At 42.7% G+C, this 16,746-nt stretch overlaps 2 protein-coding genes and 3 pseudogenes across 2 annotated transcripts; 3 read left to right on the forward strand and 2 right to left on the reverse strand.

The window, feature by feature from the left end:
• Positions 1–162: 162 nt before the first annotated feature.
• LOC145701978 (uncharacterized) lies at positions 163–9,701 on the reverse strand. Its single transcript, XM_081779190.1, is given in 8 exon segments — positions 163–383; positions 428–730; positions 774–4,552; positions 4,555–4,979; positions 4,982–5,664; positions 6,217–6,223; positions 6,638–7,385; positions 9,426–9,701. Coding segments are annotated over 8 exon segments (6,438 nt in total). The 3' UTR covers positions 163–166.
• LOC145706220 (5S ribosomal RNA) lies at positions 8,874–8,992 on the forward strand (annotated as a pseudogene).
• A 996-nt stretch (positions 9,702–10,697) lies between the features above and the next one.
• Positions 10,698–10,816, forward strand: LOC145706211 (5S ribosomal RNA; annotated as a pseudogene).
• A 1,369-nt stretch (positions 10,817–12,185) lies between these two features.
• On the reverse strand, positions 12,186–12,304 carry LOC145706212 (5S ribosomal RNA; annotated as a pseudogene).
• A 1,638-nt stretch (positions 12,305–13,942) lies between these two features.
• Positions 13,943–16,072, forward strand: LOC145702543 (heparan sulfate glucosamine 3-O-sulfotransferase 1-like). The gene is made up of 6 exons (XM_081779776.1): positions 13,943–14,372; positions 14,604–15,052; positions 15,171–15,320; positions 15,370–15,605; positions 15,650–15,781; positions 15,825–16,072. The coding sequence occupies exons 1-6, from the start codon at positions 14,220–14,222 to the stop codon at positions 15,884–15,886; spliced, it is 1,182 nt and encodes a 393-aa protein (XP_081635902.1). The 5' UTR covers positions 13,943–14,219; the 3' UTR covers positions 15,887–16,072.
• Positions 16,073–16,746: the final 674 nt, after the last annotated feature.

Below are 16,746 nucleotides of genomic sequence, written 5' to 3' on the forward strand. Positions count from 1 at the left end.
GTTCTATCTTCAGCCAAAACATCCCAACAGCATTGCTGTCACAGCAACCAGACAATTCCTCCTGCGATAATCTGATAGAAAATAAAAAATTCCAAGATGAACATGTAAGCTTAGCCGGATATGCTTTGTGCAGTTTATTGAAGTAAAGAATTGAACTTGCTACAGCTTAGTAAAAACCTTGCGGTCCCGGGCCCATATTAAAAGGCGGTACATTATTGAACTGCATATTGTCGTATTGCTCCGGTCCAGGTCCGTGTTGTCCTGGATGAGGTCCTGGAGGACCTTGCATATGAGGAGGAATCTGCTGTCCAGGGGGGCCGAAACCGTTCGGCATCTGTCCTTGAGGAGGGCCTTCCATAAATTGAGGTTGGTTGAAGTTTTGACTGAAGAAAGAAAGTTAGTACTCGATCTTTTCTTTTGAGCTTACATTTGACCAGGATCTGCAAATCCACCTTGGTAGCTGCCTTGTCTCTGGTGCGGATTGTTCATTTGAGGAGGAGGAGGTTGAATGTGTTGTGGCGGCATGTTTGACATCTGATTGTGTTGTGGAGGCGGCATGCCTTGAGATCCAACGAAAGAGCCCACATGGCTGCCTGGATACGAGGGTCTTGGGACGTCATAAGTCGAGTCTGGAGGCGTTGCGATCGCTGGCGAGAACTGATGTGATGGCCTGACCATATCGTAGTTTCCCTGAGTCATCATTTGCTGTAGCATCATCTGTTGATTAAACCTTAATTTTCTAATAACAAAAAATAATAAAAATAGTGACGTACCCTTCCAGATTCATGCTAGGCGTCCTCTGAACGCTGCTGTTCGGCGGCATCATCATCATTTGTGACCCCGTCATTGATCCAGCAATCGAAGCGTGTCGCACGATTCCGGAACTGTTCATTTGATTCAAGGCACTTGCGGTTGGTAGATTAGTAGAGCGCATACTCAGCGAGCTCTGAAGACCCATTCTGTTCATACTGGGGGCTTGCCCTTTTTCGTATTTAGAAACTTTGCGCAAAATACTCTTCGGCTCGTTTTCTTGGGCTTTTTCAAATGTCTGAGCGACTTCTGCATCCAAATCATCTTCATTATCTTCGCCAGATTCAGACTCAACTTGAGAAGGCTTTGCAATGTCATCATCATCATCTTCATCGCTTGAGCTAGAGCCGTTTTCTGACTCGTTTTCAACTGGGATCGGTTCTTGATTTTCCTGGTCTATTGTCAAAGCGTTCATCATTGCTCTCCGTTCAGCTCTCTGTCGGGCGAATTCGGCCTCACGGGCTTCGCGCTCGCGCTCTAGTTGAGCCAACTGCTCAACCTTTTCTTGCTCAGCTCGTTCGTTCCTTGCATGGCGCTGGACAGCTTCAAGGTGTTTTCGTTGACGCTCTCTCTTTTTCTTGTGGATAACGCAGACGATACATAGAACGAGCGCCAAGAGTATGATAAATCCAGCAGCGCAGCCAGCAATCACAAAGGGGAGCAAACTTGAAGTTTCCTGGATATCATCGATGCATTTGAAGATAGATGTTGTTCCAACACTGATTGTTGTTTTTCCTGCAGGACAACTAAAGCACTTGGACGTACCAGGAATCTCTTGATATTCTCCGATTCTGCAAAGCTCACACTCATTTCCATATAATCGTGATCCTTTTGGACACTTCAAACATCCATCTTTCACGACTTTATGGCCATCATCGCAAATGAGCTGTCCTAGAATTGGAGACGAACTGTACGCACTGTAGCTAGGAAGCTCTTCCGCTTTTTGAGCGATGTATTCCTCCTGGTCAGAGCCAGTTAGTGTCAAAGAACCTTCTACCGCTGCGACTCTTATATCTTCTAGAACAAGATCGAGATACGACAAAACGGTAGCTGTAGTCTTCATGTTCTCAGTTTCCTCGATTTCGACGGTGATGTTGAGCCTGATCTTTTCTTCATTCTCGCATTCTATTTGCAAAAATGACTCTGGTCTTTCACAGAAGCCTGCTCGAGCTTTTGTCTCACATCGAGGTTGATTTTGAATCTGTGGTTTCATAACTGCAATCGAACTTTTGTAAAAGCTTGGATCAGGAATGCAAGGCGCATCGTATGTAAGTTGGATTGTTTTGGACGCACCGGCGATCGCTGGTTTTTGGCATACGTTCGCATCAAGAGCGGGCAGCCAAATGTGCTCCTCATGTTGCAGTGACGTAAAATTGCATGTCATTTGAGGGAGATAAAGAGCATTCTCGTATCCGTCGCTGCAGAAGACTTGGCAGTGCTGAACGAAATTGTCAGCATCAGTCTGGCACATCAATTCGGAATTCGGAGGTTTCGGAGGATATCCACACCCCATTTTCGGCCGCTCTTGTTTGACCATCACTTCAAAGCCGCACGTTGCCGAATTTCCAAATTGATCCGTAGCCGTGATCAGAATCTCATGAATACCGATGGGGAAGAAACCAGGTTCATGGCTCATCGTTATGTTCAAATTCGAAGCACCCAAGTTGTCTTTGAACTCTGGCATCGGCCACTCAACATAAGAGGTCAAGTCTTTTCTGAAGCTAGAAATGACCATCTCGTTTGGGCAGAAAACCAGTCTCGGAGGCTCTGTATCAATAATATCCACGAGAAATCCGCATTTAACGGTATCATTGGTGATCGAATCATACGCTTCGAATTCAACCATTTGTTGTTTTCCAGCTCTCAATTTCTTTGGAGTAGACTTAGATCTTACGACATCAAGATCGACTCCGCCAGAATTTGCAGTGAGATTGAACCTCGTATTGTCAATAGTCGAAAACGTATAGCCTCCATCTAACTGTAGCTCAATGCCGTTGTCAGTATACTCCGGACAATTCGCGAATTCCGCCACAATCTCTGGAAGTGTCTCAGTGGTAGTCCCAGTAGTAGTCGTTGGCGTTGTTGGCGTTGTTACTGTCACTGTAGACGTCGTTGTTGTCGAGTTTGTCACGGAAGTGACTGGTGGTTTATCCTCTATTATTTCATAATCGTAATTACTTATGTCGTAGTCGTATTCGGAATCCGTCTCATTGAAGTTGTCAACGTATGAATCAAAATCAGACTCATCAATAATAATCGCCGTTGTTGTCGTTGCAGCGGATGTTGTTGGCGTGATTTCTGTTGATGCTGCATATTCGTCGAGATAAGACTCAAGGTCCCCATACTCGCCAATTTCACCGCGAGTAGCAACACAAGTTTCATAATTTGCTGCCAAGTAAAGGTTGTCGGGACATTTACAGTCGTATCCATCATCGGCAGGCAGACAAATATGAGAGCATTTTATATCATTTGTCATGCAAATACCATTGTCCGCAACAGCTAAACCACTGTTGAAGAAAAGTTGCGTTGGCCGGATCAGATTTTTGATAAGAGTGTTGCCTTGAGAGACATCACGGCTGAAAGTGTGTACACTTTGCGTTTCCCAGTCGGAAAAATAGTTATTGCTTCCATCAGTGGCAATGGAGAATAAATGACCCGCTTCTATAAAGCTCGAGGAATGAATAGGGGCAAAATCTGCCGATGTGTAGCTCTCCATTTCTACAGTTTTTGCATCGCCAAGAACAATTTCTTGTGATAAACTGTCGAAGACAATTGACGCTGGATAGTGCGACTTTGGCACTACTTGTTTCTTGTCCGATCCATTAAAGTCCATTTCCCAAATACCAGACTGCTTTCCCATTTCTGTCCAGAAGATTTTACCAGTCGTTGCGTCTAGTGCCACTCCCATTGGAAACTCTCGTTGAGCAGCTGCTGTTGCATGGAAAATCGCGCCAGGTCGAAGGGAAAGAATTTCAATGCTACCTCGTCCACTATCAGTCCAAACAAGGAGCCGATTTTCGACATCGAATGTGAGTGCATTTATTTCACCGATATTTTCAATATATGGCATAACTTCATACTCCAGGGTTCGATCTCTATCTTTGATGCTTTCTGGTGGCGTTACAAAGAACTTTCTCCTCGCAATATGCTTAATTCCATTATCTGACCAGTAAACATAATTTTCGATGGGATCGTAAACAACACCGGCAATATTGGAAAACATATTCGGAGACTCATAAAGAATGACAGGTCCAGGAGTTTGATCTGGATATCCATCTTCCAGAGTTTGTAGAAGAATTCGATTCATGTCGGCAACAAGAAGAAATCTTTCAGGCGTCTTACATTGAACACCGTCGGTTCCGATAACAAGTCCAGTGTTTTTGGGACAACTGCAGTAGTATTCTCGGGCCGAAGTCTTGTCGGGAACACAAATATGTGAGCATAGATTCTTGAGACAAGGGCTGTTCTTCACATTCGCCGAGACACGGTCGACAAAGAATATTCCCGTCGGTTTCGACAAATTCAGTTTCAATTTTAAAATCACAGAATCTCTTCCAAAAGTAGTTGGGTCGATTTCGACGATTCCTCCGAGTTCCCAATCAGTGAACCAGCTCATATCTCCATAGCCAGTTACACCGAATGGTAATCTGATTCGCTCAGGTGGAATAGAGTAACTGTCATGTTCATAAATATTCTTTTCTGGACTGTAAATCCAAGTCACACTGGGAGGATCTACATATGCATATCCATCTTCGCCAGAATATTGAGCATCGGCAAGCAATATCTTTTGGTGCCTTCGGACAAGATAACAGCGAGGCCATTTGGGTTTTTCAATCGAAGGTCCTTCATTTCATTAATCGCGGAGATTTCAGTTAAATCCCTTCCTTGATAATCACACCGGTAGATTGCTGGTTTTTCTCCCCAATCAGTAAAATAAATGACTGTTTCAGACGGATCAACAGCAATTGCTCTCGGATATTGAAGCCCCCAAGAACCGATGAGAACTCTGTCATAGTTTGCAAGCGAAAGTGACTCGATTCTTGCTTGTGATTTGTTATGTTTGGTGGTCGATCCCATCGGCAGCACATTGGTGAAAAATAATAAGCGGTTGTCAACGTCGATGGCGAGTCCATCAACAGTTCCAATAAGATCTTCCAGCACTGTTTCGTGGGTAACTTGTCCAAGCTTTTTCGATAAATGCGGTTGAATGCGACATCGGACCAATAAACATACTCGTCGACTGGATCATAGACGACTGCGGAAGGTCTTTCAGAAGTCGCAATAACGACACGATCATGGACATCATCAGGCTGAATTTGAACACCGCCGATAGCTTTAGGAATGAGACTGATTGTCCCTTCGTCCAAAGATGTCACCAGAAGAAATTGATCTGGAATAACGCACGTTTTTCCATCCGGTGCCAGGACAAGCCCTGAATTTGACGGGCAAAGGCAAACATAATCATCTTTTCCGATGTTCGCGCAGAGGTGTGAGCATCTATGTCGGACAGTTTTGTCGTTAGAATTTTGTTTTTCGCAAAATCTTATTCCTTGCTCACGTGGCGATTTTTGCATGTGCTTGTGAACGACTATCATCGAGAAGGGCCGCGGTGAGACTCCTCGGGATACTTGTGCGAGGTTTTTACTCTCTCGATTTACTGCGTAAACAGTCATGTCTCCTTGATACCAGGGAGCAAAGTACAGCTCATCGTTGTGGAGAGCGAGTCCGAATGCTGGAACGGGAGAGCCATCGACCTTGAACATGTGCTCGAAATTGAGAATAACTTTATGATTCTGTCCCCAATAGTCGATTTGTTCTATTGTCCGCTTTCCTCCGTCAATCCAAAAATCATCCCTAAAAATGACTTTTAGAAATGTAACATGTAACAAATGTTGAGACCGATGACTAGGTTTGTGAGGACTAGGTTCGTGGGACTAGGTTCGTGGGTGCCATGTTGGAAAAAATGGCTCGTGTGACTAGGTTCGTGGAATTTGGATTTTTATATGTATTTTTTTGTATCTTCACCATTTTGGGGCAGTAAAAGAAATGGGTTGATGACTAGGTTCGTAGGACTAGGTTCGTGAGTTTTAAATAGTAAAAATTTTGGGGCAGTAAGGGAAATGGGTTGATGACTAGGTTCCTGTGACTAGGTTCGTGAGTTTTGAAATAGTAAAAATTTTGGGGCAGTAAGGGAAAGGGGTTGATGACTAGGTTCGCGGGACTAGGTTCGTGAAGACTAGGTTCGTGAAGACTAAGTTCGTGGGACTAGGTTCGTGAAGACTAGGTTCGTGAGACTAGGTTCGTGGAATTCGGATTTTTATATGTATTTTTTGTATCTTCACCAACTCATTTGAACTCATTAGGGATATAAAATCCTACATTTTGCTTGTTCAAAAACCCACGAACCTAGTCCCTAAAACCCTTTTCTTGTCAAATATATACCATTTAAAAATTCACGAACCTAGTCCCACAAACCTAGTCATCAACCCATTTCCTTTACTGACCGAAAATCTTTACCATTTAAAAACTCACGAACCTAGTCTCACGATCCTAGTCATCAACCCATTCCCCTTACTGCCCCAAAATTTTTACTATTTAAAAACTCACGAACATAGTCCCACGAACCTAGTCATCAACCCATTTCCCTTACTGCCCCAAAATAAAGGCCAATTTCAATACTCTGGCAGAACCCAACACGAACCTAGTCCCACGAACCTAGTCCTCACGAGCTTAGTCGTCATTCCCCAAATGTTTTAACCTTTTCAAATCCCTCGACCCAAAACAAGTTCACGTAAAAAGGAAAGCCGCACGTGAAAGGGTAACTTACCATTTGTTGTGATTTGAGATCCGTCCGGTAATGTGTTGTTGTTTTCTTGATAGGGATCGATGACAATTTGATTAGGCCAGATACCGTCTGCATAAAGTGTTTCAAACTTCGATTCTTCGGACAAATACGGGTGCATTCCGTTCATCGTTGCGAAGTTAATCGTTCCGTCCGTATGATCGGACCAGACAAGCGAGCCAGCGATCGGATCCACTGCGAGAGATCGAGGATCGTGGAGACCAGAAATGAGTCTCACTCGATTTCGCCCGAACTGATCTGCCATGAAGATGGCCCCGTGCTGAGCATCTGCCCAGTAGACATTCTTCGAAAGCCAATCGATAGCGACTCCATTTGGTTCATATATATCGTCGGAGATAAATCTAGTAGCACGGGAGGAGCAATCAAGGGCAGTGACGTAAATTCCAACGTGGCCGTTGACGACATCCGTAAAATACATTTTGTTGTCGTTGAGATCTGCTGCAATACCAACCGCAGTCCCCGGAATATTGTTGATGCAGTCTTTACGGTAAACGTCTCCTTCGAAAAGAGCGATTCTATGAATTTGCGGCCCATCAGCAATGACGAGAAAGGCTGCTTCATTTGTGTACCCACAAGAGTACTGCCCATTTCCTCCATTCAAACACTCGCATCTCTGTATTTTCCCGCCGATCTCTTTTGTCCAAGAAGTCCCTTGGAGATATCTGCTTCCCGAATCGTCAACGCAGACACTCAATGTATTGATGCTCTGACTCTGGCATAATATCGTTTTTAACAAAAATAAGAATAAAATCATTTTCTCATAGTTTTATCAATCACTCATTTTTTTCAAAAGCAGATTCAAAAATGAGAATGAAAAAAATGGGACTGAGCGCGCTGATAATAGAACATTGCCGCGGGCGATTGCTATCAGAATAAAAACTTTTAAAAGGACCGAAATTTATCGATTTATTGGTTCCGGAAACGGGATTAGGATGTTCTCATCACTTCGTTTGCACGTTGAAATCTAAATTAACCACTATTATCGACGAAATTGATGAGAAGAAACCAGTAAAAAGCGCCAATAACCTGGCGCTGCGACATGAATGAGCGCCAATAGAATCTGGTGGAGTACCTCGCCGCGGGAGATCAGCGCGCCGCGCCGCAGCGGGATACGGCGCATAAAAATCGGGAAAATTCTTAGCAGAAAAAATGCAGTAAAAATAAGATTTGGGTATTTATTCTTCATTTTGAACAAAATTGACAGGTACAATTCTTTCACACTTCCTGTCAGCGGTAAATGTAAGATTTGAGCCGTTGAACTTCGAGAAAAGTTATTCAAAATCAACAGTTTTTGCTACCATTAGAATTTTCTTCTAGTTGTGCGTTGACTCGATCTTCATTCCATCCATATTCTAGGTTAATTTTGTTAATCCCGATCTGTGAAGCTCTCTCTTTGACTCGTCCTTAACTTCTCAATACACGGGCGCGCGACTAAGCGCTCAAAACACGGGGTCGGCAAAACCGACCACAAAGCATTATTCAGCCCGCGCGGCGCGCTAAATCCGGAGTGTGAAAAATAACGTCGACTATTTTGATCCCTCATTCATATTTCCGTCGAGGTAATAAGTTCAAAACTATACTGTTAGAAAGCTTAAACACTCAGCTATTTACTCATGTTATTATCAAGGAGAAAAAACCTGCCAATTTTTCGATAATGAGCTCGAAAGAGATCTGGTGCAAAGCGCCATCCCTCTTGAAAAATTTCACGAAACTTCGCAGAGTGGTTCGGTTTGTTCATATGAGTGCACATTGCAAAAATTAGGTCAAACGGATTACCACATTTGAAGTAATTGAAGGCCAAAGCCGCCGTGGTCGGTTTTACCGACCACGTGTATTGAGAAGTTAAGGACTAAAGTAACCAAGAGATCTTCATTTTTCGGTCAACTTAAGCTGGCCACGTTGTTGGGTCGAGGTTATCTTCCTAAATGGAGCAGGGCTTGGATTGACGGACGCGGCACTTGCGCTGGACTGGCCAACGAAGTCGAGGGAAAATGGAAATCGGGAGATCTTGATCATTGGTCTAAATCTCTGAGGAAGATTTTTTAGTCTGAATGACTTTATTGCAACGATTTTATTAAATACTCTTGAAAATGATCCGTAGCAAACCATATTTCGTAGGAAACACCTAATCTAACATGTTCAATAATAAAAAAGTAATATAAAAACTTTCTATATAACAGCAATAGAACTAGCCCCCTTCGCTTAGCGTCATACCGCGTAGAATAAACCAGTTCTCGTCCGATCACTGAAGTCAAACTACGACGGGTGGGGTTAGTACTTACATGGGTGACCGGTTGGGAATACCTCGTGCGCTAAGCATTTTGACTTTTGCGCCAAACATGGATTATCCTTTTTCCTGCGGGATCATTTTTACATTCTATTGATTATCACACGAGCTATCAGACTTTGAAAAAGTAATCACGTTTGTTCCAGCCAAGCATTGAGAGCTTGGGTGGCGGGCGGCGTGGCACTTGGGAAAAAGCGCCCTTTACCGCGCGCCTTTCTGAAAAGAGGCCGAAAATAGGAGCGTGCAGCGACAAAACGACCTCGAAATCAAGCACCCCTCTTCTTCACTCATCCCATTTTTGAGTCCGATTTCAATTGTCTAACAGGTAAGAATCGTCTCCATGCCAACTCTCTCCTATCCCTCTCGCCTCATACGAACAAAAATTTCTTAGAAAGATGCCTCTTTACGTCAGTCATCTTTTGCGGATATCATTTATTCGTCCCTATCGACAAAACTGATTGGAACGGTAGTACCGAACTTTCTATCAGCAGTGAATAATAGGTTTTTTCCATCGAATTTGGAGGAGAGTGAATCAAAGTCAACTGTTTTTGGCACAGAAAGGGTTCTCTTCCAGTTGTGTGATGACTCGATCTTCACTCCTTCGACGATCTCTGATGTTTTTGATGAGCCAGAGATTTGTAGCTCTCTCTTTGACTCGTCTTTGGTGATTTTGAGGTCTTCTTTCTGTGTTGGAAGCGACGCTAGATCAACTCTTGCTGACCAGGTTGTAGGAGTGATCATTTCCTGCGAAATGGAGTAGGGCTGGAAGCGACGAGAACGGCATTTGCGCTGGATCGGACGCTCGAATTCGGGAGAAAAAGGAAATGCGGCGATTTTATCATCTTTTGCTTTTTTGAATCTCTTGGAAAGATTTCTTAGTTTGAATGTGCTCTTGCTGAAACAAGCCCATTTTATACCCTTGAAAACTTCAAGAACATTCGGCAAATCAAGTGTAGAATATTCCAGAATATAACAGAAAATTCCCGAAGAAATCGAACATTCCAGAAGATTGGAGAAGATAATCTTCTTAGTAGATTTTTCAGAAAGAAGATTCCAGAACATTCTAAACTGGAAATAGAACCTTCTGGAAGGAACGGCGACAGTCATCAGTGGCTATAAATAACGAGTGGGAGATAGCTTTCTCATCACACCAGAGATACAAAAACCAACGAAAATGTTTACTTTTTCCGACGAACACTTCGAACCCCTGATGAACCAGTTGTTTTCTGAGTTTGCCCATTCCGCCAACAAGCGAGGAGGATGCTGCCAAACTGCTGCGAAAACGAGCAAGTGGTGCAGCTGCATTAACCTTTCTTCACTCCCCACCAAGGCCGAGGAACTGCACGTGAAGGTGGACGAGAAGAGCCGCACTCTGACCGTCTCTGGAAAGTCTGAAACGGAGTCTACTCGACGAGACGGATTGAAGATCTTCTCAACTCACGTCTGGACAAAAGAAATTCGAATTCCAGAGGATGTGGAGCTGAAGACGATCGCGTCCAAGTTGCACGAGAATCAGCTCACTTTCGTTGCCGAACGAGTTCAGAAAGAAGAAGACAAGCAACAAGAAATTCCGATCGAGATCGTCGATACTCCTGCTCTTGACTGAGATAGTCGATCTTCGTTCAGTCCTTTCTTACCTGATTTTACGGAAAACACATAGATACAGTATCAACCTGCAATAAACATAATTCTGATTCGAAAATTTGCTATATATACCGGATAGAACCAGCCTCCTTCGCTTAGCGTCATACCGCGTAGAATAAACCAGTTCTCGTCCGATCACTGAAGTCAAACTACGACGGGCGGGGTTAGTACTTACATGGGTGACCGGTTGGGAATACCTCGTGCGCTAAGCATTTTTGACTTTTTGAAACGGTGACTATTCTTTTTACGAGGAAACATTCGGAGTCGTATTGTCGAAGACTCAACTCATCAGTAATTGAAAAAGTCGCCATGTTTGCGTGAAGTAAGCATTGAGAGTTAAGCTTGCGTGGCGGGCGGCGTGGCAGATGTGAAAAAGCGCCCTCTACCGCGCGCTTTTCTGAAAAGAGGCCGAAAATAGGAGCGTGCAGCGACAAAACGACCTCGAAATCAAGCACCCTCTCTCTTTACTCATCCCATTTTTGAGTCCGATTTCGATTGTCTAACAGGTAAGAATCGTCTCCATGTCCTCTCTCTCTATCCCTCTCGCCTCTTACAAACAAAGACTCTACTCAAAAATTCTACTCCGGGTGGTGCTTCTTTTACCCCATGAGTCCATCTGGACCTCCAGTGGAAGTTTTCTAGCCCACTTCCGCCATACCGACCCTGTAACACCATACCTTTTCTGAATCAGCAGAAAATTTTACACACTTTGACCCTTTAAAATTCTAGAAATCTTCACTTCCGGTCGATTCTAGAGCCGGAAGTCATCGAAATTTTCGAATATATATAAAGTGTGACCCATCAAATTGATGCTCAGAAGATTCTGGATCATCTCATTATCGATTCATTCAAAGAAACAAATCCGCGGTCAAGCCGACCGTCAAAACTACAAAAAAGCATAAATTTATGAATTTTTTCAGTTTTTAGCGGTTGATTTGGTCGTGGCCGAGATTGATTCTTCTCTTAGATGATCCAGAATCTTCTGAGCATCAATTTGATGGGTCACACTTTATATATATTCGAAAATTTCGATGACTTCCGGCTCTAGAATCGACCGGAAGTGAAGATTTCTAGAATTTTAAAGGGTCAAAGTGTGTAAGATTTTCTGCTGATTCGGAAAAGGTATGGTGTTACAGGGTCGGTATGGCGGAAGTGGGCTAGAAAACTTCCACTGGAGGTCCAGATGGACTCATGGGGTTAAAAGAAGTAGAATTTTTTGAGTAGAGTCTTTGTTTGTAAGAGGCGAGAGGGATAGGAGAGAGAGGACATGGAGACGATTCTTACCTGTTAGACAATCGAAATCGGACTCAAAATGGGATGAGTAAAGAGAGAGGGTGCTTGATTTCGAGGTCGTTTTGTCGCTGCACGCTCCTATTTTCGGCCTCTTTTCAGAAAAGCGCGCGGTAGAGGGCGCTTTTTCACATCTGCCACGCCGCCCGCCACGCAAGCTCAACTCTCAATGCTTACTTCACGCAAACATGGCGACTTTTTTTCAATTACTGATGAGTTGAGTCTTCGACAATACGACTCCGAATGTTTCCTCGTAAAAAAGAATAGTCACCGTTTCAAAAAAGTCAAAAATGCTTAGCGCACGAGGTATTCCCAACCGGTCACCCATGTAAGTACTAACCCCGCCCGTCGTAGTTTGACTTCAGTGATCGGACGAGAACTGGTTTATTCTACGCGGTATGACGCTAAGCGAAAGAAGCTGGTTCTATTGCTGTTATATACAGTATGTTTCCAAATTTCCGGACTAATTTTGTCCCCAGATTTCCGAAAAATGTCCGGAAATTTGGCCTTCCTATAAAAAATAATGTCCCACCAAGCATCCTTAAAATTTTTTGAAATATGGTCACTTACCCGTGTAGAAGTCGTCTAAACGCAAAAAGACGACGACAAAGTGGGTTTGATAGGAGAACTCAAGGATAAACACAAGAAAGTCGATGTATTAAACCTTTTGTACCTTATTTCGAAGAAAAATATGAGCTACCGTCAATTTTTTTCTTAATTTGAAAAAAGTCCGGAAATTTAGGTCATCGTCAATTTGTTAGTGTCCCACTAAAACCCCTTAAAATCTGAAAGGTGTCCGGAAATTTGGACTCCGGAAATTTGGCAACAAACTGTAGAATGTTTTTGTAATACTTTAATAATTATTAAACACGTTAGATTAGGTGTTTCCTGGTTTGGTACGAAATATGGTTTGGACCGGATCATTAGGGTTAATCACTAATAATTGAACTTTTTTCAAGCTTAGCAGGGTGGGAGTATAAAACAGTTTTAGAATCCCCAGAAGCTGGGGATCATTTTGACTATGGATAGACTATCTCACTGTGAGGGTGATCTCGTACCCTGAGGGCATTTTGGTCCCCGGAAGTCCCAAAATCTGGGTAATTCTAGGAAATGTGAATTTTTGAGGGCGAAGATAAGCTTCTCTGATGAAGCGGTTTCAACAGATTGTAGCGCAGGTTCTGACGGTCATTTTGAGGTGTAGAAAAGTATGTCCTGGGGGGGTGTCTAGAAGGTGGTGGAGGTGGTACAAAGTTGGGGTCAAAGCCGGAAATCCAGTCAAAATGCATTCTAGCATGATTCAAATACAGTAACACCCAAGTTATAACTATAAATGCATAGAAGGTTACTTGGGGTAAAAATAAGGGTCATTCGGGGTCATCTGAGGTCAACTCTGGTGAACAGAAACATTATTTTGAAAAAACACTAACATGACCCCAGATGACCCCAAGTGACCCCAATTTGACCTCAAGTGATATTCTATGGATAAATAGTAATAACTTAAGTGTTACTGTATTTGAATCATGCTAGAATGCATTTTGACCGGATTTCCGGCTTTGACCCCAACTTTGTACCACCTCCACCACCTTCTAGACACCCCCGGGACATACTTTTCTGCACCTCGAAATGACCGTCAGAATCTGCGCTACAATCTGTAGAAACCGCTCCATCAGAGAAGCTTATCTTCGCCCCCAAAATTCACATTTCCGAGAAGTACCCAGATTTTGGGACTTCCGGCGAACTAAAATGCCCTAAGGGTACGAGATCACCTCTCACTATCAATAGTCAAAATGATCCCCAGCTTCTGGGGATTCTAAAACTGTATTATACTCCCACCCTACTTAGCTAGAAAAAGTCGTAAATATTAGTGATTTACCCTACGGATCATTTTCAAGAGTGTTTAATGAACTCGTCTCAATAAAGTCATTCAGACTAAGATAATCTTCCTCAGAGATCAGAACAAAGCAACCAATTATCAAAATCACCCGATTTCCATTTTCCCTCGACTTCGATCGGCCAGTCCAGCGCAAGTGCCGCGTCCGTTGATCCCAGCCCTGCTCCATTTAGGAAGATAACCTCAACCCAAAATAGTGGTCAGCTTTAGTTGACCTTGTTCTGCTGAGAACGAAAAAGAAGATGTCAAGGTGTTTTGTCCGATGTCGCGATGCACCACCAACGCTGCGCCATACCGGGGTTGATTTTTTCTCAATATGTCTCCGCCGGCGGCTAATTCGCTAAAAACTTTCCTGCGATATAGAACTTGTCGCCTTGATTTTCCAATTTGGCTCTATTAGTATTCTAAACAAACTCTTTTTATTCCTAAAAAATATGACAGATTTAATGTCGACGGTTTTCAACAGAAACAATTTTATAACTTTTATCTCGCTTTTATGTATAGTCATGTTTGTGATGCTGCAGAGAATTGAAAATCAATTACGAAGAGGAGAAGATGTGGATAAATATATCATCAAGGACTTTGAGGTAAATAAGGGATGATTAAGAAAGCATAAGTTCTCAATTTCGTGCAGGAAACCTAATTTAACGGAGCGCTGTTTAAATTAATTGAGAAGGTCAACTTGAAAACGAGCTTTTAGGATACCATAAAGAGACAAAATAGGCTAAAATCTTGAAGGGAAACTTGTGTCTTCTGAAGAAATCTTTCAAAAATAAAGAAAAAATTTTTCTCTATTTATAAAGCCGAGTCATTTTCAGAATACTATTCACATGAAACCTCCGGATGTCCGAGGCCAAAATGCTCTTCCCGGGCTCGCGCGACGTTTTCCAAAAGTGATCATCACCGGGATGCAAAAATGCGGAACTGGAGCATTAAAAGACGCGATGACCCGTTCTCCATATTTGGCCTGGTCTGCGCACGGAGAGTCACACTTCTTCGATCGACAGCAAAACTACAACCAGGGCTATCAATTCTACCTCGATCTGCAGCCAGAAGTCGGGCCCGAAGTCACCGTTTTCGACAAGACGCCTTCACTCTTGACGGATTCTACAATTCCTCCTCGCGTTTACGCCTACAATCCAAATGTCAAAATCATCGTGATTCTTTGCGAGCCAGCCCATCGAACACTTTCGCATTATCTTCATGCGAAAGCGATGATGAAAAGTCAAGAGGAAGAAAATCACAATCGTCACTTCAACCACGACAGGTAAGCAAAAACGACAGATATCTATTTTAGCGATTTTCAATTTTCGACCAAAAAGATATGATTTAAAAAAAAATAAATAATTTTTATGATTTTGCTATAATAGAAATGCCATCTTCAGAATGCACTTGATGAATTCCGACAGCTTTGAAGAGGTGATCGACTCTGCAATCAGCGAAATATTCGAAAACGAAGAATTCGTCAGATCAGCCGTTTTCGATATGAAAAACGAATTCCGAGCTCACCAAGCTACGCGTGCTGCGTTTTACAGGTAGATCAACCCAAGAACCTCCTGAATCTACTCGCTTTTATTTTTTTAGATATGTGGCAAATCCAGCGAATTTCGAGCGAATTCAGTCAATTCCTATCCAGCTTGTCCAACGCGGCTTATACGGATATTATCTCAACCAGTGGTACAATCTGTTTCCCAAAGAGAACATTCTGGTGATCTCTTCAACTGACATGAGCCAAAGACCCGCGAAAACAATTCAAGCTGTCCAAGAGTTCGTCGGTGTTCCGCAAACCATCGACGCGAGCAATTTCTACTGGAACAATGGTAAGACACAATTCTTTTTTCTCTCTATTCAATATATATTCAAGAGACGCAGCACTTTTGCGTGATGGGGCCAGAAGAAACGGAGCCGCATTGCTCTCGCCCCAGCAAGCACAGATCCGGAAACTTTGAAATAAATCCAAGGACGAAAATCTTGCTCAACAGACTTTACCAATCAGGTATATAGTTTTGCATTTCTTACATTTTCAACCCTTTTTTCAGTGTATCAAGACCTAGTAGACCTCGTCGGCCGCGATTTATTCGCCGATTGGGGCTACGAATAACAAAAAAAAAGAAAAAAATGATGAAACTCAAAAGTGTAAAAATCTCCACCACAGCCATCGTTCACAAAAGACACAAACCTTCTTCAAAGTTTGACTCAACCTAAAAAAATATTACGAATAAAAAAACTTTACTCATTCAATAAAGAACTGTACAAAGCCTTTCTGTCGTAGTCAAAATATATTTATCAATCTTTTCCACAAATTTTAATTGAAATAAATGTCCAACAAGAAATTGCGTAAAATTGGAGTATGAATAAAAAATCTAAGCCATATGGGAACGAGTCCCTTTGGGATACATTTGTGACATCGCTAATCTACTCGCTGTCGCACGATTGCCTTCTGGATTAAACAATGTGTCACTGAGGAGATAATGTTCACGGGTATTTTTTGAGACGAGAGAATAAAGAAAAGTGCACATTCTTTACCGAAAAGGTAGGATCTGTTGATTCTATGAAGGATAAAGTATCGCCAGCCTATATTTTTCCATTTTAAAATTGAAGTTGAAATTAGTGACGATTCATTTTCGTCTATTAGAAAAATCCGTTCATTTTCAATTTTTTGTAGCATAGACAGTATCGCATAGAGTGAATATAAAAATAAGATCGCCACGTGCAAGAAAAAGAAGAGCCCTCTCGCTCGCCACTTGCAGAAGGTGCCTAACCATCACCTGTACGGATAGTGATCAGCACTTGATCAAAAATAAATGAGGACTGTGCTCTCCACGAAATAATTCATTTCCTTCAACTTCTTCCCTCGCGCCGATCTCCACGGGTTCTTTTGATCGACTCGGGTCTTTCAGCTAATCGCTCGAATTCTTTTATGGAGAGAAACGCCAAGCTAGGAAATCAGAAGGCCACGAT

This window comes from Oikopleura dioica, chromosome PAR (assembly GCF_907165135.1).
Source record: "Oikopleura dioica chromosome PAR, OKI2018_I68_1.0, whole genome shotgun sequence".
Lineage (NCBI taxonomy): Eukaryota > Metazoa > Chordata > Appendicularia > Copelata > Oikopleuridae > Oikopleura > Oikopleura dioica.

Coding starts and splice junctions, on each gene's coding strand:
- LOC145702543 (XM_081779776.1), top strand. CDS start 14,220: ATGACAGATTTAATGTCGACGGTTTTCAACAGAAACAATTTTATAACT. Junction 14,373..14,603: donor ATATCATCAAGGACTTTGAG/GTAAATAAGGGA, acceptor AGTCATTTTCAG/AATACTATTCACATGAAACC. Junction 15,321..15,369: donor ACGCGTGCTGCGTTTTACAG/GTAGATCAACCC, acceptor TTATTTTTTTAG/ATATGTGGCAAATCCAGCGA.